This window comes from Chanodichthys erythropterus, chromosome 8 (genome assembly GCF_024489055.1).
Source record: "Chanodichthys erythropterus isolate Z2021 chromosome 8, ASM2448905v1, whole genome shotgun sequence".
Taxonomy (NCBI): Eukaryota; Metazoa; Chordata; class Actinopteri; order Cypriniformes; family Xenocyprididae; genus Chanodichthys; species Chanodichthys erythropterus.
The window spans coordinates 16,925,271-16,945,055 of record NC_090228.1 but is presented as its reverse complement, the minus strand read 5'-3'; the positions used below and the strand labels follow the sequence as shown (position 1 = coordinate 16,945,055).

Genomic DNA, 19,785 nt, shown 5'->3' with positions numbered 1-19,785 from the left:
TGCTCATTTGAATATATAAATGGTCGATAATTTGAAGGTACAGTAAAAATGTATTATAATATATTTGATAAATAATGCATTCCGAAGCACAACGACTGTGATTTCCTATTGGCTCAGCAGTGTTTGGGATCCGCCTATGTGCTCATGGCAGAGCTTCAGTAAACACCGCGAGTGATGTCGGGATCGGCAGATTCATGGACTTTCGCTTCATTTCAAGTCGAATATGATTGATCTTGACGTTATTTTAGGTAATAGGGCAAGTCAGCGCGATCGTTTCCAACTTCTAAAGTTCGATTCAGTTGAACCGATTCATTTTAAAGAACCGTTCAAGAATTAATTGATGTCTGTTGATGTTCAGCGCGTCGATAAACTGGAGCGACATTAATACATGTAACGTAATATTTCTAGTTCTCAATGTGTTCAGTCAGAAAGTTTGTGCACATTATCTGTCTGCTGAAGCGTGAAATCAGGTCACTTCCTCAATCTCGGGTCTAGTGTACTTGCTTTCTGCTAAATCTGTGCAGGACAAGTCACACACATGTTGAGATTAAACCCCACTTTCGATACTCAAAAAGATGTTGTGTCAAGCATTTTGGCGAAAGAGGACAGAGCGAATATAGGTAAGCGTGTTTATATATTTATAATACGCAACAATAATAGCATAACTATTATAAATATATTATTATAATTATATTGCTGAGGCGTTCTTCAGCAATATATGTTCTTGTTTTAAATGTGTGCAGGTGTTCTTGAGCCTCGCATTCTGAGTGTGGAGAGAGATGGAGGAGTCGTGTACTCTTGGAGAGTAAGTTTGGCTTTAGATTCATGTGTCACTTTAATTTGACAGGTCATGCGCGCGACGTTCCATTCATAGCAGCGCAAGTGACGCGCGCACAATCTGTCGCCACTCAATAGCAAACGAGCACTGCATGCCATACATACAATAGACAGTGTAGTACATAGCACACATGCAAACTGAATAGATGTCACTGTGTTAAGTTCCTATTATCATTTTTGCTCTTTTTTTAAATGTTATTTTTAACTTAATGATTTCCCAATCATATGTTTAGGGGGCAACAGGAACTACAAGAATCGGAAAATATGATCCTTACAGTACAGAGAATAAGGTACAGAATTGGTAACTATGTTGGAGATGAACTTTGGGCCTGTGAAAATGTAACTCCAACCATACAAATGATATAAATGTACGGTGTAATATGAAATCTCTGGGGCCAATTGCATAAACATAGCCATTATGTCAAGTATGACCAACAGTCTTACTTTTCGGTATCAAATTAGACCAAACTACATTTTATGTAACTGACTGTCTTAAAGAAAACAAATTAAGACTAACTTGTAAGACTAGTCCTATCAGTTTATGCAACCTGCCCTCTGATGTATTAAAAATGTGAGAAATGTGCATTTATTCCAGTTTCCATGACTGAAACTAAGGAAGGATTGTCTAACACACACGTGTGCCTCTTGTGTTCACAGCTCCTCTACACTTTTGACAAGCAAGTGTGTGTCAGCAGCTGCTCTTTAAATAAGGAAGAAACACTCCTTGGTAAGAACGCAGCAGACGCATTCATCATTGTGTTGGTGGTAGCGTTTAACTTGGTGCATTATTACGACCTTTTGGTTTTGAGAAGGTGATTACTAATGTGAGCTTCTTTTGTGTTAGCGGTCAGTCTATCTCAGTCCACACAGGGAGAAGGGCGCTTTAAACCAGGTACAGAACGTAATTTATAACAATATATTATTTACTGTTAGAATTGTTATTTATGGCAGGTCTCGACAGTGTGAGTGTTTCACTCGCATTTGCTACTAAAATTTGATGTGTGTGAATAAAAAAAGTCCCCACAGTTCCTTAAAAAAATCAGTTTTATGAAATGCAAGGTCATAAAAAGTCTTAAATATCTTAAATGTTATTACAAGCGTTTTATTTATTATTTTAAGAGGCCTTAAATTTGGGGATGAAAAAACAGGAATTGCGATATAGTCTGATGTGATTATATATATATATATATATATATATATATATACAAATTACATGACATAATCAGTAATATAATCTCTTAGATTTTTGGTAACGTGCTAACCCTTATTTGATGTCACATATATTGTAGGATAATCTTGTACTATTTTGACAGATACAAAGTAAATATATATTCCAAAAAATATATTCTATTCATCAACAAGAACCTCAACAGATTCTTTTAAAGTGCAATGTATGGACAGTTAATACTTCAAAATACTAACACTAATGTACCTGTTAGTGTTTGCTGAGAGTAACACTGAATAAAACAAAATCACATCTTATGAATTTAAAACATATTTACTTAAAATTAAGTAAATTTAGAAAACAGCAACATTACAAAAACAAATACTGAAAAACAAGAAATTCACAGCAATATAATTACTACATCAAATATTTCATCTATATTTCATATTATTATTATTATATTATTTCATATATATTCTTCTATATTACATCTATATTTCCCCCTCACCCCCGGTAAAACTCAAAGAATCATGAACGTATATAAGCGGCAGGTTTATTATGAAAAAAATTAGGAGAATCAATGAATTGTGAACAATTTACTGCCATTGTGTAAATATTTAATCATGTAATCCATAAAAAAGTAACTGTAGTTTACTCTAATAAGAAGTACTTGATTTTTGAAATCTGATTACGTAATCCAGATTACTACCCAGCTCTATATATATATATATATATATATATATATATATATATATATATATATATATATATATATATATATATATATATATATATATATATATATATAATACACACACACATACATACATACATTTAAAAATAAAATAATAAATTAAGGAAAACACTTATTTAAAAAAATTAGAATTACTTTATTAGAAATTAATTATATTTGTTTTGTCGAGTTATTTATTCCTTCTTTAAATTAATTGATTAAATTTATTTATTTATCCATTTATAATTTCTCCATAATGCACACACACAGATTGCACAGTTTAAATTAGGCCTGCAAATAATTACATAATTATTAAATACAGTTTAAAGCAGAAATACTTAAAAAAGTATTTTTATATTCTAATAAATTCATTATTTTTGCTCATTTTGCATTTAACTTTACCCTAAAGTTTTTTTATGTGCACATGTGCTAGTTGGGAAAAATGTAAGTGTCAAGCCCTGTGTTGGGCCTTTAATTAATTAATTAATTATTTAATAATGATAAGAATAATAATTGCCATCTGTGAGACATGAAGACACTGTATTTATTCAAATTGGCTATTGAATAAATTCGACTGAACTCCACAATATCGTAATTTTTCAGTTATTAGTTGCAATTTAACATGGTTTTATTTGACACCATGTCATGATTGTCACAAGTTCCTGTTTCTGAAATATTTTTATGGTTGGACCATTTGAGGAAGAAGAGGCTTCTTTGCAGTTTTATACAAATATTTTTTCACTTCCCTTATTGGTTGCTGTGGTAACATTATAGTATTGTTTATAAAATAAATGTGGCATAAGGATTTGTCATTTGTGTCACTAATTCTTTCACCAAATACATACAAGCAGTTTAATTGAACGCCTAGAGGCCCATTAACACCAAGAATGATAACTATAACCATAACTATATTAGTGTCCACACCAACACACAATATCGTTTTGTTTATTCTACAGTAAGCTAATTATTATCATTATAGTTATCATCCTTGGTGTGGACGGGACTTAAAGGTACATTATGTAACAGTTGAAAATAAAAGTGCAGCCAAAAAACAGATAATCCAAATGTACTGTATATAAAGGAGTTTAGCAGGATAAAATTACTGAAATCAAGGTGCAGTTAAATGTGCAAAGATATTGACAGTCACGCTGTCCAGATTATCCTTTAACTCCTGACATTATGATTTCTTTCTACTTTAGTGTCAAAATGTTTAACACTTCTCATTGAAATACACCCAATCAACAACACAAAGGTCCTGAAAGCAGTGGATTGCAAGGTCAAAGTGCAGGTAATAAACAGCTGTCATGTGAAGCTGGTGATGAAAAAACATTACAGAATTCCTTATCCAGTGTTGATCACTTTGAAATTGTCTTATTTTCCCCATGACCCCTTTCTAGTTTCTTTATCCTAAGACATGCCGGACCACCGTACTAGAGAGTCATTTGCTGTTGGCGGCAGAAGATGGCTGTATGTATTGTGAAAATACCATCAGTGTGCTTTATGCATTGCTCTATATATACCATATTTTGTTCAAGCTACTAGTTTAAATATATTTTAATTTATCATGAATGGTTATTTTGTTTCTGCAGATGTTGATCAGTACCACATAGCTCTGACAAGGCAGGAGGGCTACAGGGTGGTAAGGCCTGCTTTGTGACATGCTGTGGAAATTATATTCATGATATAAGGATCAAATGATATTCATATGCATTGAGGAAACACATGTACTTGTGCTGGTTTAAACAGGTAATGCAGAATCCTGAGCGTCTGAGCAGAGAGAGAGTGGCTGAGGATTTCAGTTGGGTTCAGTGGGACTCGGACACTCAAAGACTCTTCTACCTCACTGCACGGGTCAGAAAGTCTTTCAGTTCACTTTTTTTAGTTTTAGTCACATTCATTTTCTTTTTGCGTTTTGAAAAAGAAATGTACATTTTTCCAGTATATGTAAGCCCTTTTTTTCTACCCTATAGGATAAACACACACTGAAGTGTGTACAGTTTTTCCCCGATCGCAACTTTGAGATCATGGTAAACATTTTTGCGTGCTTGGTGGTGTCAGATTTTTTTACTGCTTTATTTTAATAATATTTGGAGGAAGTGATTAATTAAAAAAAAACAAATGCTTGTATGTGCAACAGTTTGAACTTCCATTGGAGATGCCTAAAATTTCTTCTGTCACTTCTGTGAGGTCAGTGACTTAATTTGCAGTTAAATACATGCAAAACATAAAAACAGAATCATATGATGGTGACAACCCCATGTAAAAAGAATTAAGCAGTGTCTCTTGTTTGTACAGGTTTGTTAACTTTGGATACGATCATTATCAGAACCTGAAGGATGAGGGTCTCAGGTTAGAAGTGTTCACCAGCCCAACAGGCAAGTTACTTAGCATGTGCTCTACACAAAATCATACTGAGAAATACTGAAATATTTACTCCATATTTACTTGTTTTTTCACTTTTCTAATTTATCATGGGATAGAGAGTAAGTTATATTTCCTCAGCTTTTTCACCTATATTGACATAATCATAAAGATGCTTCACTTTGTTGATAAAAGCTGGCATATAATCAGTTCCCAATATCGCCTACAGTTAATTGCCAAAATGCTTTAAATCGTTGACATGATTTCTGCTGATCTGCATTTTAGCTGTATTGGCTTCATATTTGTGTGACATTTAATTGATTTGATTAGAACTGATGTAAGTTGCTGTTTTGAATCTCTTTGAAAGGAACCATGTGTGTATGCTACAGCCATCCGGTGCGCTGGCATAAGGACGCCACATACACTATCGCATTTGTGCACAGAGGTACAAAACATCATGCTACAGTGATGTAAGCATTTACATAGATCATTATATAAATGATTAATTTGACTCTCTTTGATAGGTTGCAGTAAGACGTTCACTGTATCTCTAGAGAAAGGCTCTGCACCTGCTAATTTGCCAACCATCCATCCCATCTTCATTCATCTGGGTCAGTGCAGCCATTATCACTGCAATTCTCATATTTTCATTTAAAGATAGAAAGTCATTGATCTGAAATAGTGTCATGGGTCATCTTCTCAGTTGTGATGATTTATATGTTTCAGATTATTATATAGTTGTGTACTTGGCTGGTCATTTCCTGCACCTGATCAACTGCAGACAACAAGACCTGCTCTGCTACAGTCTTTTCCTGTCAGGTAAAGCCTGATAAATATATATATATATATTATATATATATATATATATATATATATATATATATATAGTAGTAATGTTAGTTGATACGGGAAGAAGGAGACGGGAAGAAGGAGACGGGAACCAGCGAACGTTAAATATTTAATAATATTCAAAATAAACAAACAACAAAATGAAAGTAAAATGCAAACATAATAAAACCATAAAAAAGGCCAGGCCTGGTCCTCTCTCGTCCTTCACTGTCATCGCTCTTCCTTTCATGCTTCCAGTGCATCTCCGTGAGAGATATAGATATATAGATATATATAAAGATATATATTGTTTATTTACTTTTTTTTTTTGTTACGGTTAGTTTTTTGTTTTGTTTAGTGTTTTTGTTTTGTATTTTGTTTTGTTAGGGTTTGTCTTTTGTTTTGTTTGTTTTGTGTTTGAAATGTTTTGTTTAGTGTTTTTGTTTGTTTTGGATTTTGTGTTGTTTTTTTGTTAGGGTTTGTTCTGTTTGTTCTTTTCTTTTTGCTTTGTTTAGTGTTTTTGTTTTGTGTTAAGTTTTGTTTAGTGTTTTTCATTTGAACTATTCCAGTATAACTTTGGAATTTCTGATATTTTCACTTTTGCATCATTTGGTTAAAACCAGTTATAATTTAGCTATTTACATTACTAGTTTCATTTGTGAATTTGATTTTGTGTTATGAATTTTAGACTTATCAGGACTGGCTGATATAAATTCTATATTTAACTTATTTGGGGTGATTATAACTGTAATATAACATGCCTTTGATACATTAATATTGCATTACTGATACATTCACCTGTATTTTGTGTGTTTTCTGTGTGTATTACCTTACTCTGTGCTCTCTCACAGGGGCAGATGCACATATTGAAGCACTGGGTTTGGGCAGTGAGGTTGTAAGTATGTCTGGCAGCAGGCTGCTTGATGCCCGAGCCGGCAGGATGTACACCATGGACCTCAACCCTGACTTCCTGCTTGAGCTTCTCAGTTCAGACAGGCCTGAAGCCCAGCAGCTCGCTGCCCTGCACTGCATGCTGGTCTACATGCAGCCAAATCCTAAGATAGAGCTCAAGGTGAGAGAGAAAGAGATTTTTAATTAGGATATGTGCTGGAAACACGTGTCATTCTTATTTATCTTTCGGCCCAGATTATAAACTGGATCAGTGAGAATATCATGAGCTTTGATGCTTTTGATCAGATTCAGGAGTTCATTCTAGGTGAGTGCATGTGTGTTCATGTGGTCTATGTCTCTTTTGCATGCTAAACTAGTATTATAAATAACTGTATAACTCTCATTTCAGCTTCCCTTTACAGAATAAGCTACCAGCAGTGTGTGAGCCTAGATAAGTTATTGCCGTACTCTTGTGTGCTTGAGAAGAAGGTAAACTATGTACTGTACTTTTTTATTATTTCAAAGGTGCATTTCTTTTCCCCTCTAAAAAGCTTTACATTACTTATTCTAAAATATCTGTGTGATCTGTTTAATGTAAACTTGAAAAAAGGTCTTATGTTCCTTTTTTCATTTGTGTCATTTGCATTTCTAGGAGCTTCCTGTAGCTCTGACAGCAATCCCTGGGGTGAAATGCACCCCTGAACTGCTCTGTCAAGCAATAATCAAAGGGAAGGTAAGAGATACTCTCTAGTCTATAGTCCACACGCATTAGTATATTTCATAAAATATTCTTTGCATGATGAACAGGACAACATGTTTAAAATCAGACAGCATTTCAAACAGATGTTAAGTTTACTAACTTAACACTAGGTGGCAGGAGAGTCTCAGATCAGTGCTAGTGCAGACAAAAGGGAATCCACATCTAATTAATTAAATCTGCTTGGGAGAGGTGTTAGAAAGAAGCACATCAACAGGAAATGTTTGAGTTGTGAAATAGATTTCAACTGTCAGCTATAACCCAAAAAAATGATGGTTGTTAAATCAGAATTAAATTGTGCAACCCCCCTAAACATTTGCCAGGGCTTCAGTCTCAAGACATAACTTCATTTGCCAAAAAGAAACACTTATATCTACTTTATCTATGAAAAGTCTTATTTGCAAATCTTCTTTTGAGATAATGTTGTACGTGTATTTTATTATTGTTGTAATGACTATGGTGGTTATGGTGGGTTGAAGGCTAAAAGCCTGCAGGGTTACTGGGAGGAGCTACAGCATGTTTTGGAAAGGATGAGGTACTTTGAGGCGGTCCCAAGCCCACGCTTCAGGACCACTCTGATTAAGGAGGACTGGATCAGATTTCAGGCTGCTATGGTGAGCATTAATACCATATTAATACCATTACGCATCAGGACTTACACAAAGCATTTGAAAGCAGCTGAAATGTCCCAGAATCTGTTAAACATCAATACATTTTTTTTATGTTTATTCTGTTTGGTCAAAAAGTTTCACTCTCTTCTGTGTGATTTCTAAAAACTGATTGGAGTAATAGCACAAGCATCCATTACACACACACACACACTTTCACAAAAATCCTTAGTGGAGCATGTAAATGGAGAAAGACATTATTTACAGATAATTTATTTTAAAATCAAACCCAGATGGGATGTTTAACAAAAGCCATTTAAATTCATGCAAAATGCAATCATCGGTGAAGCTCAAAAAGTGAAATATTACCCACGGGTGAAATCCTGTCATTCACTGGAAATGTGAACACCAGCTGAAGACAGCCAAAAAAACATCTTAAAACTTAAAATTATGGCTATATTGAGAAAGTTGTTTTATTATTATTGAATTACCGCATTGTTTGCATGAATGTTTGAGAAATAAGTTTGAAAAATATATAATTCAAACAAATTGCAGAACCCAGTAATTACACAATTTTGATTTATATTTCATTTATATTTGATTGATTTGTTTAATTTTGACAACAAAATTAATTATTCTTAATTTATTGTCTGCCCTAGTTATAATATATTGAATATAATATAAATTATACATTTTTACAAATGTATAACAGTGTATATTTTATATATGTATATTGTCATAAATATACATATTTTTCAATGAACATTATATTATTAAGTAAACTCATTTGGTGCTGTCCTTATTGTAAAAAAGACATATGTAACTCTGGACCACAAAACCAGTCACAAAGGTCAATGTTTTGAAATTAATATTTATACATCATCTGAAAGCTGAATACATAAGCTTTCTATTGATGCATGGTTTGGCTGAGATTCAACTTTTTGAAAATCTAGAATCTGAGGGTGCAAAAAAAATCAAAATATTAAGAAAAATTTAGGTATTACCCTTAAAGTTGTCCAAATGAAGTCCTTAGCAATGCATATCCACTCACAAAAATTAGTTTTTGATATATTTAGGGTAGGAAATTTACAAAATATCTTCATGAAACATGATTTTTACTTAATATCCTAATAATTTTGGGCATAAAAGAATAAAACGATAATTTTGACCCATACAATGTATTGTTAGCTATTGCTACAAATATAACCATGTGACTTATGACTGGTTTTGTGGTCCAGGGTCACATATTGCCTATATTGACTGGTCAGAACCTAGGACTATACTAGAACTCTGTTTTATAATATCCAATTTTGTTATTGCTGCAGAACTCGGAGAAGAAGAAATCTCCCCGCTCTTATCGCCAGATTGAGGAAAACACAAAAAAGTGGGTGGAGTTCAGCATGTACCAAATGCTATGTGTGCGTGAGTGTGCATGGGAAGGCAAGAAGAGCATGTTACATTTCAAAACAGAGTAACCCTTATATAAATAGCTGAACCAATTAATACAAGACCTTTTTTCAGTACATCTAATAAATGTCCTGTGTAAAATGAGCTCCAGAAATAGCTTTTTTATAACTTATATATCTGAGCTGAGTGTGTTTGGTGTTTGATGAGACCCAGAGGTGAGGCAAATGAAATGCAGCTTTATGTGATTTAATTCTCTTTTTCTGTTTGTTTCTTATGTGCAGAGTTCTGTCCATGGTGGACACCTGGCGTTTAGGTAAGTGAAACATTTTTAAAATGGCCAGTCGTGTCAACGAAAGGACAATTGTTAGATTATTATTCCCTGATAAAATCCTGGAAACATTTCAGACTTTCACGGAAAGTCCCAGTGATTTGAGTTTCAGGGTCACATTCTCTGGTTTGAATGTAATCGTTCTCCAGGTTTGTGTGTAGTTAATCAAGATTCTTGTTAAATATGTGGGAAATGGGAGGAGGAATTCCATAGTGTTATATAAGACTGATTACAGTACCTCCTCCCTACTCCGGTGGGCTACTTTTACACTGTTACCACGGGTTGTTTTTTAGTCCGTGGGTTGAAGCAGAATAGCAATTGGGCTGGTTTTGTTAAGCAAACCTGGCAATCCTGCCCTACTCACAAAACACACACTCACACACAAGACAAATCTACTGTGTTATCTCGTGTTAGTCAGAATAAAGAAGCTTATTTTTCAGTTCCTGCAAATACAGTGGAAATAGAAATATTTCATCCAGAATGAAAATCTGTCATCATTTACTGATTCATCTGTGGAACACAAAAGAGGATGTTTTGGAGAATGTTTACTCTGCTCTTTTCCATGCAACATAAGCATACAGTGAAAAAGAGTCCAGCATTTAAAAGTGCGCTAGTGTGAATGAGATTTGAGAGCCACAGATAAAAGCTGTGTGGGTTTGAAATTGCATTAAGTGAGTAAATGATGACAGGTTTGTGTAAACTACACTCTCAGTTCCTCACTCACCTTCTTTCTGTCCTTTCAGATAGGCGTGTAGTTCCACTGTTTCAGGAGGAAGACCAACAGCAGAGGGTGCTGGTGGGCCTGGTGAGTGGTGAGCCTGTCGGTTGTCCAGCTATTACAGTCTCCACACAAAATAAGCTGACATGTCATAGACAAAAGCAGCTGAAATCAGAGTGAATAGGGGAAAAGTGCAGACAATACTAGAAAATTATACAAACCTTGAGAATGAGTGACTATCCTTAAAATGTTCTTGTGACTCCAGTAGTCCTCAAGATTTAAAGGGTTAGTTTACCCAAAAATAAAATTGTCATCAAGTACTTACCCTCATGTCATCCCAAACCCGTACGACCTTCGTTCAACTTTGGAACACAAATTAAGATATTTTTTGATGAAACAACACATTGGCAGCAATGTCACTGCACCTTTCAAGGCCAAGAAAGATAATAAAGACATTGTTAAAATAGTCCACGTGACTGCAGTGCTTCAACCTTAATGTTATGAAGCGACGAGAATACGTTTTGTGTGCAAAAACAAAACAAAAAATTATGACTTTATTCAACAATTTCTTCTCCTCTCTGTCATTCTCCGATGCTGGTTACATTGTAGACACCGTGCAGCACTTCTGGGTTCTACATCAATTAGGAGAATGACTGTAGAACCACTGTAGTCACATGGACTATTTAAACGATGTCTTTACTACCTTTCGGGGCCTTGAAAGGTGCAATGATGTTGCTGCCTACCCTTGGATTTCATCAAAAATATCTTAATTTGTGTTCCGAAGATGAACAAAGGTCTTACGGGTTTGGAATCACATGAGGGTGAGTAATTAATGACAGAAATTTCATTTTTGGGTGAACTAATCCTTTAATATTTTTAAGGGGGTCGCACACCGGACATTGTTTTCTATGAGTGTACGCACACCGGTGGCGACATTCATCGCCTGCGGCGCTCAGCTATGACTCAGGAAGTTGTTCAAAATCCTGCCGCGCCACAGACATTGTTTTACATTTAAATTTATATTATATTTCTCTGAAATCATCGTTAATGTACATACTGACTTCACCCTGTGCTGCAAGATACATCAGTTTTACATTCTTAGTTTAACCGCTTGAATAAAGTCTAAAAGTCTTTTTTTGATGCTCTGTTGTGCCATTTTTCCATATACACTAACCTCAGTGCGAAATATTAAAGCATAGGCATATGTAACGTTTCCCTGTCGACTTAAAACTTACCCGTCGTGCAGCTCTTCTATCAGGAGTCGATTCAAAATTTAGCTCGCGTGTATATAATGTGCGCGGCCGGTGTACTTCTCGTCCGGTGTTTTACCCCCTTTATACAGACAACCCACTCCAAATCTAAAATGGATCAAAAAAGAAGTGTCATTCCTGAAATCATCAATTGTATAAATTCTTTAAGGGCTTTATTTTTAGTGTTCACATGTTAAAATGGATGTTTTAATTCAAGTGTACAAATATTTTTAGTTTATAGTGTTTTTTATTTAAAAAATAATCATATATGTAATATCAGTACTCACATAATAAGCAGTGCAAAGTTTCTTGCTTTTGTCAGCTATTTTTTTGGGAGGGGAGGGGAGGGGGGGCAATAACGACAAGCAGACCGTATATTAACTTTTTTTAAGTTATCTTTATTTGTAAAGCATTGTATTACCTTTTAATGATACTATTATATTGTAATTTTGAAGCTTGTGTTTAAATTACAGTTTTGACTTTGTTCTCAAGGTTTATATATTTTACATCTTTTTTAGATGGTGGACAAACTCCGAGAACACTTGAACAGACATTTATCACGATTGGGGAAGAAAAAGATTGATTTGCTGGTGGTGAATTATGCTGCAAAGCTGGTATGTGTTTGTGCTCTTACATAATCATGCCAGAGTTCTCTAGAAGTACACGTGTTAGCAATTGGCAACTGTGGGACAAATCTCCTCTGTTGACACAAAACCATGCTGAACCAAGTGCACACTACAAGACTAAAGCCTGTGGCACTTTTTTTTTTTCTGTGACTAGTTCTCAACAAAAAATTTATTACAGCTTTTGAGGATGCGAGCATGTCAGCATCACTTGATTCACCACTGCATTTGTTAAATTCTGAAGAACATTTAACAATATTTAGTAATATTTGTTCAAATGTTATGGATTCAGTTGCTCCATTGATATCTAAATCCATAAAATCAAAACCTGATTGATTATAGTAATATTCGCTCTCTTCAGCAGCTCTAGCTAGACATAAATACTTTTCAAATGTCATTGCCAAAAGCCAGCGTAAACCTGCTGTTCTTTTTGCTACTATCAATGACATCCTTAACCCTCCAACTCAGATCTTTACAGAGATATCCTCAGACCTATGTGAGAAATTCTGTTACAAAATAGCAAACTTATCAAAGACTATTACTCCATTGGCTTATACTTCTAGTGAACCACATATCTGTCGAGCTATCTGGAGTGAGTTTGAGCCTATTACTCTTGATTCACTCTATGAAATTATAGAGCACTTACAGCCGTCTGCTTCTCCTCATGACACGATCCCTCCTTATTTTTTTAAACAGATTATAAATACGTTGAGACCTAGTCTGCTGTCTCTTATAAATAAATGTCTCAGCACTGGAACTGTACCAGATCAGTTAAAACATGCAATAGTCAGACCTCAACTGAAAAATGTGAATCTAGATTCATCTATATTGTCTAATTTTAGACCTATCTCAAATCTGCCTTTTATTGCAAAAATTTTAGATGAAGTGGTCTCCACACAATTACTTAATTTTCTGAGTACTAATTCTATTCTCAATACATTTCAGTCTGGCTTCAGAGTCCAGCATAGTACCGAAACAGCTCTTCTTAAAGTATTAAATGACTTCTATCATTCTGTCGATTCCGTGATTCTCGTACTTCTCGATTTAACAGCAGCGTTTGATACTGTTAATCACTCAATCCTTAGCTCCCGCCTAGAACACTGTATCGGTCAGCAGGACATGTTCTAAAAAGGTTTACATCCTATTTGACTAACTGATCTTTTTCAGTTTATATTACTAATTTCACTTTTTCTACTGCTTGCCTTGCTTGTGGAGTTCTGCAGGGTTCCATTCTAGCTCCAATCTTATTCTCTTTATATATGCTCCCATTATGTGATATTTTTGAGAAACATGGGATATCATTTCATTGCTATGCCGACGACACACAAATTTACATGCTGATCAAAAAAGGAAATGCAAAGGCTCTTGACACTGACAACCTGTCTTCAAGATCTTCAAGTGAATGTCCGTAAATTTTCTTCATCTCAACGAATCCAAGACTGAAATCATTTTGTTTGGGTCAGTATCTGCTATGGCAAACCTTAAAACGAAACTTAAACAGTTTGAACCAAATGTGAGATTGTGTGTTAAAAACTTGGGCATCCAAATTGACAATCAGCTTAAAATGGATAAACAAATAAACTGTGGTTCGGTCTTGCTTTTTTAATTTACGTCAAATTCTGAAAGTTAAGCCGTTTTTACATTTTTCTGATACTCAGAAAATCATCCATGTGCTGATATCTTCCCGCCTAGACTACTGTAACTCGCTCTACTATGGTATTAACAAGTCAGCTCTGGCTCTGTTGTAACTAGTACAGAATGCTGCTGCTACACTCCTGACACGGACATGAAAATATGAACATATTACTCCCATTCTTGTCTTGTTGAATTGGCTACCTGAAAATACAAAATCGAGTTCAAAATCCTGGTCATGGTTTTTAATACCATCAATAACCTTGCGCCATCTTATCTTGCAGACCTCCTTGTAAGTCATGTTCCTCCTAGATCACTTAGATCCAGTGATCTTGCACTCTTAACTGTGCCAAGAACTAGATCTAAACACAGGGGTGATCATGTGTTTGCGGTGGTTTGTCCTAATCCATGAAATAAGTTGCCACTAGTTCTTACAACAGCACCGACTCTGGCTATTTTTAAATCTAAGTTAAAAATAAAGATTGGCTATGGCTTTCTAATAATGGCTGATGGCATATGAGTGTATTAGTTTTAAGTGTTATTTATAATTTTCATGCTGATGTATTATTTTCTGTGTTCGCCTTGTAAAGCACTTTGGGCAGAAAGACAAATTTCCATATTAAAGTGTTGGCTAAAATGAGTCTTTGAGGGTGACGGCCTTCGATCTTGTAGTGTGCACTTGGTGTTTGATAAACTCTTGTCCTTTTGCCAAAACATAGCTACCGTATCTCTCTCCTGCTGGGAATATTGGAACAAACCCCCATAATGTGCTGCTCTTCTGTTACGTAAGGGAAGAAAAGTTCAAGATATGCACTTTATATCTGTTTCCACCAAACTGACACTGGATCTAACCCATACGAGAGACCCGAGGGGAAGCAGATGGACGTTTAGTGGTTCTTCCTGTTTTCCGATCAGGGTTAGCATGAGGATGTGAGAAACCATGCGTGATCTGCCTAGCGTGAGCACATGATTGAGTTATTGAAATTGCTCAAGTGAAACTAAAGTGAGCAGGGGTGGTGCTCTTAAATTTGTGCTCACCATGAAAACAGGAAGGGAAAGTGAGTCAGACTGCCCAATGCACTCTGACAGCTGTCATTTGAGGACAGCAGTTTATTTCCACTAAACATCCTCATAGATTCTTAGTAGTTGCATAGGGGATGGGTGTTCCCTTGAATCTGCTTTCTGTCTAAAATATTTTTAGTAATATATGGCTGTATTCTCTGTTTAGCTGGAACTGGTCTGGCATGTGCTGGAATTGGTATGGCAGAAGCTGAAGTTGGGCCCCTGGGTGCTCTGCATGTATGTGTACCTATCTATGTTTTACTTCTTCACTGAGAGAGCTTGAATGCCTGAATCTAAAGCCTTCAATTCTTGTTTCTGTTCTAGTAAGCAGCAGGGTAGTTCAGAAGAGTGGGCAATGTTTCATGTGATGTTTCGCATTCTGGAAGCAACTAAAGGGCTCTGTCTCCCCCTCCCTCCAGGTAAGAGGAAGCCTGACTCAGACAATCTGACTACATTTAGAAAACAGTTCCAAAACCTAGTGAGCTGCCTTTTTGTCTACCATCTACACAAAGAGCTGCCTATTAAGACAGAATCCTAACTGGACCTCATAAGTGACTTGCATATATCCCTCCTCACATGAAGAGACTCAAATCACAGTTGAATCCAATAGAGTTTGATGTTAGCATGTTGCTATGCTAAAAGCACAATAGACTATTAATTGTAAATATGCATAAAACACACAAATATTGGACAAAAAAAAAATCAATTAGATTTAACTGTTCTTTTTTTTTTTTAATACTTCCCAGTATTTACTGAAATACAAGAATATTAGCCATGTCCAAAATTGCATAGTGTCTGAGTAGGTGTTACATCTGATGTGGAACTTTGCAACTATAGAAAAGTAAGTTCTACATTAGGGATGTCCAAACTTGGTCACGGAGGGCCACTGTCCTTCAGAGCTTAGCTCCAACTTGCCTTGACACACCTTCCTGGAGTTTCTAATATGCCTAGTAAGAACTTGATTAGCTGGTTCAGGTGTGTTTCATTTGAGCTGGCGTTGACAGCAGGACGGTGGCCCTCCAGGAGCAGGACTGGACACCCCTGTTCTATATAGTATGGATGTGTGTAGTATGAATGTAATCTGGGTGAACTACATCTGCCATGTTGTCACTTTCATGTAACCTGACAGAAATTGTTCGTCAGATTCATACTGTTCGCCTACTGTTTAAATAGCATTATTTCTGACATGCTACTCATTTCACATACTACTTTTCGCTTACTATATAGTTGGCAAGTAGGCCTATTTGGATGCAGGAATAGACAAATTGACATTTCTTGCAGCTCGTCTGCAATTTTGCATCAATTTTTCCCACTGTGCTTGGTTTACTGCTTTCACTAGAAAAATACATGTGATTATGCATTAGATTTTTGGCATAAATGAAGTGATTGCCATCTAGGTATGCAGCTCACTGGGTTTTACAGAGCTAATTTTCTTAATATACTAAGGGAGCTGCTGTGTTTTCTTTTCATGTTTAGACACTTTTAGATTGTTTAATGATGACAAAAGAGAAAAACAGAACCTTTAGTTCTCCTATGCCTAGCCAAAGATATTTGAAACCTCTCAAGGTTAATCAAATGAGCATCTATCCAAAATCCCAATGAATCCAATGTAGTTCAGCTGTTGGGTGTGTCCGATTTGACAGATTCTATGACCCAGTGAGGAAAAAAAGCTGTTTCTGAAATCTGAAGTGTGCCAGATCTGTCTGGGTGGATCTGCTCTTTGACACAAATGCTTTGGCCTGGGCTTAGACCCGCCTGGAAGACGATTAGAATCAATCTTTCACATAACTCATTAAACTAGTTAAATCAAAAAAGTGGTTTATTATGTTTGCATTTGTGCCTAGGTTATTCTACACTATTAAGTGTCCTTGGGGTCCGTTGTCTCCCACGGCACACTTTTCTCCAGTACGTGGACCATGGCCTTCTTCAGCTCACAGAACCATTTGTTTCACGACTTATGACAGGTAAATTTGAATATATCCTGTTCCTAAAGCTGTCCATTTATATATATATTGTGTACATACACAATAGTTAGATTTTACCTGTCACCTCTGAACTTTTCCTACAGCATATTCGTAGTTGCCACATTAAGGACTCCAATAGGCAAAAACGTACCCCTGACCTAAAGAAAATTAGTTAGATCTAAATCAAACAGTGCCTTTGGGTGAAAATGAGAGTGCTTTCATTAAAAAATAGTACACATTATTATCATTATTGACGAACAAGGGTCATTTAGAAGCCAGTGTTTTATTTTAAGAACAATTTTACAGTATGTTCTCTCACTTTTTCTGTCTATCTACCTCATGACAGGTTTAGATAACAGTGATGCTAATGAGCAGCTGAAGTTCAGTATTCTGAAAAGACTTCCAGAGGTAACTTTCCTACTTGACTCTTCTCTTGAACTATTTGTCTTGTAAAATCCTGGTTCGCTTTTCCTCACTTTTCAGTCACAGCGTGGAGCAGCTCTCAGAGATGTCAGTAATTATCCTGTGTAGAAGAAAAAGAATGTGAGCATGTTTGTGGTCGTGTTGAGTCGCAGCATGTGCTTGGGCTTCAGTCTTTTTTTTCAAGTCTTAGGGCAGCCAAGTGAGAAAGTGCAGCAGGTGTAATAGAAAAATACAAGCCAATTTCCAGCTTAGTGATTAATCTTGCTGTAATCTTCCATGGTATTGCAGTCATCCCTTCTGATTTCCAACCTCTTCTCTTTGTTTTAGAAACATTTTGGTTCCTGGTGTTATTTTGAATGATTCAACAGTCCTTTCTATTCCAAAGAATCAAAATTTCTCTTTGGAATCTTTCATCAAAATATAAAAACTTGCTCTGGGCCGGGAAATGTTAACCAATTGCCAAATAGTTATAGAAATGCAGCTTTTCTGAAATGTTGACAAACGTTAACAGTATTTTAATGCCAAATAACGATAAAGGTTACAAAAATAATTTTGATCTAAAAAAGCTTCCTCAAAGGTTGGTGTTGGTGCTGGCAGTGCCATTCTGGTATGGAACTCCCGCGCATCATAAATCGATTCCTGACGTCCCACCTAACTTAATTAATTTTCAATTTGAATCATAAATGTCACATTATGAAAATAAAATGGGTTGTGAATGCCATTTGATGTTGATATTAGTTTTTCTAATTAGCATATAGAGCAGAAAGTGAGCCAGCGGTGGGATCACCCCACCACCTCTGCGTGCATCTCCAGAGAATACGTCAGGACTCTTTTGGACAAACACTCAGAGAGCAGGGTGAATATGGCAAGGCTGTCTTTTTTTTTTTTAGAAAAACACAACTGCATATTGAATGTCTGCCAAACAACTGAAACTAATACTTGGATGGAACAGCTTATTAGACTTGATGCTGAAATGAAATATTACAGCTGCTGTTCAGACATTTTAATTTAAGTATTTTGATTCTTACAAATCTGAATCATGGTCTTGGCTCTTTGCTCAGAGCAAATACTCCCATGTTTACCAGCTAAACACATGATCTTTTTTAGGACTCTGCACTGTTGGACTATGGCAAGTCAAGTTTCTATCCTGATTTTCTGCCTCTAAAGTACCTCGCCAAGATTCTCTCGAACAGGGAAGAACAAGGTATGCGGTTTCAGATATAAATTCAATCATAAAATATGATCTGGGATAGTAAATGTTATCATTTACTGTAAGGCAATGATCATGTGTGTGTTGTATTTCAGCTCAGAACCCTTTTGAAGAGCAGGAGAACGTGGATGTCAGGTTTGTGGAGGAGACGGCCTTAAAGCAGACTCTCATCAAGCTGGGCTTCGAAGTCAAGTAAAAACAGCGCAGTACAAACCGAAAAAGAAAACAGACACATGGGAAATCAGGGGAAAAATTGCCCCTGGCCAAAGTACAAAGCTTGGTTCATTCAGGTTATTGTAGTAATGTAAAGAAATATCAGTTTTAGGGACATCATACTGAAAACTGAAGCCCAAAATCAAGCTGTTGACCAAAGATCATTTTCTGGCTGTCAGTCTGCTCTTTAAATATCACATTTTAGTACCCATATGGACACGTACTGACTCTACTGATGCCAATACGTATGGGGAATATTATGCACTTTTCTATACACATGTGATGGAAGAGCACCAACAAAAGACGTATAAAGGGATCTTTTTTTTTTCCAGATGTTGTATGGAGTCAAGTGGGTTCATCTGTAAATACAAAACAAAAAATAAAAAAATCATATATTCTTTGTACTTTTCATTTTGCAAAATAAGATTCTTCTTGTCGATAGTAATTTCCTGAAAGGTTATTTTAGATTGCTGCCTGTATGTTTGCAATTATGCTGTTGTGCCTCTAAGGCATGGTATTCGCTTTGCAGCTGCTTTAGATGGTTATTGGTAACTTTTCTATAAAGCACACTGAGCTACTAAGGGTATGAAAACTGCACTATTAATTAAGTTGATTATTAAGCTAGAGCTGTGTCTAGATCAGGGATTGGTGAAATACCAATGTATAAAACCATCCATATGATTTGGCTAAAGATTAGCCATGCAATTATTAAGCAAAGCATATTAAGCATTTTTTAGCTAGCTAATGAAGAATGTGTCCATATTCCCATGTATTT

General features: G+C 35.7%; 2 protein-coding genes across 21 annotated transcripts in view; one reads left to right on the top strand and one right to left on the bottom strand.

The window, feature by feature from the left end:
• The first annotated feature begins 139 nt into the window (after positions 1-139).
• gsap (gamma-secretase activating protein) lies at positions 140-19,758 on the top strand. Of its 3 annotated transcripts, none has more exons than XM_067392103.1 (31): positions 140-620; positions 744-805; positions 1,071-1,127; positions 1,495-1,564; positions 1,682-1,729; positions 3,935-4,023; positions 4,133-4,202; positions 4,325-4,374; positions 4,482-4,586; positions 4,706-4,762; positions 4,873-4,922; positions 5,031-5,110; positions 5,464-5,541; positions 5,621-5,707; positions 5,823-5,915; positions 6,776-6,996; positions 7,071-7,140; positions 7,225-7,304; positions 7,468-7,548; positions 8,052-8,186; positions 9,506-9,564; positions 9,869-9,900; positions 10,659-10,720; positions 12,402-12,497; positions 15,367-15,437; positions 15,525-15,619; positions 17,045-17,164; positions 17,511-17,572; positions 18,339-18,452; positions 18,695-18,791; positions 18,893-19,758. In XM_067392103.1, exons 1-31 carry the CDS (start codon positions 539-541, stop codon positions 18,991-18,993), a joined length of 2,574 nt encoding a protein of 857 aa, XP_067248204.1. In that variant the 5' UTR covers positions 140-538; the 3' UTR covers positions 18,994-19,758. The 3 variants fall into 3 exon arrangements, with proteins under 3 accessions (XP_067248204.1, XP_067248205.1, XP_067248207.1); XM_067392104.1 differs by having other exon boundaries at positions 18,339-18,443; positions 18,893-19,756; XM_067392106.1 differs by lacking the exon at positions 18,339-18,452 and having other exon boundaries at positions 18,893-19,030.
• ccdc146 (coiled-coil domain containing 146) overlaps positions 17,561-19,785 on the bottom strand; it is a 46,089-nt gene continuing 43,864 nt past the window's right edge. For 17 of the 18 annotated variants that reach the window (XM_067392084.1, XM_067392088.1, XM_067392094.1 and 14 more), the window contains one exon: positions 17,561-17,687. The gene's annotated coding sequence lies outside the window, so the exon portion shown is untranslated. Of the gene's footprint in view, positions 17,688-19,247; positions 19,370-19,785 lie in introns of those variants that run through there. The other variant, XM_067392089.1, reaches the window with a different exon arrangement.

Coding starts and splice junctions, on each gene's coding strand:
- gsap (XM_067392103.1), top strand. CDS start 539: ATGTTGAGATTAAACCCCACTTTCGATACTCAAAAAGATGTTGTGTCA. Junction 8,187..9,505: donor TCAGATTTCAGGCTGCTATG/GTGAGCATTAAT, acceptor TTATTGCTGCAG/AACTCGGAGAAGAAGAAATC. Junction 17,165..17,510: donor TGTTTCACGACTTATGACAG/GTAAATTTGAAT, acceptor ACCTCATGACAG/GTTTAGATAACAGTGATGCT.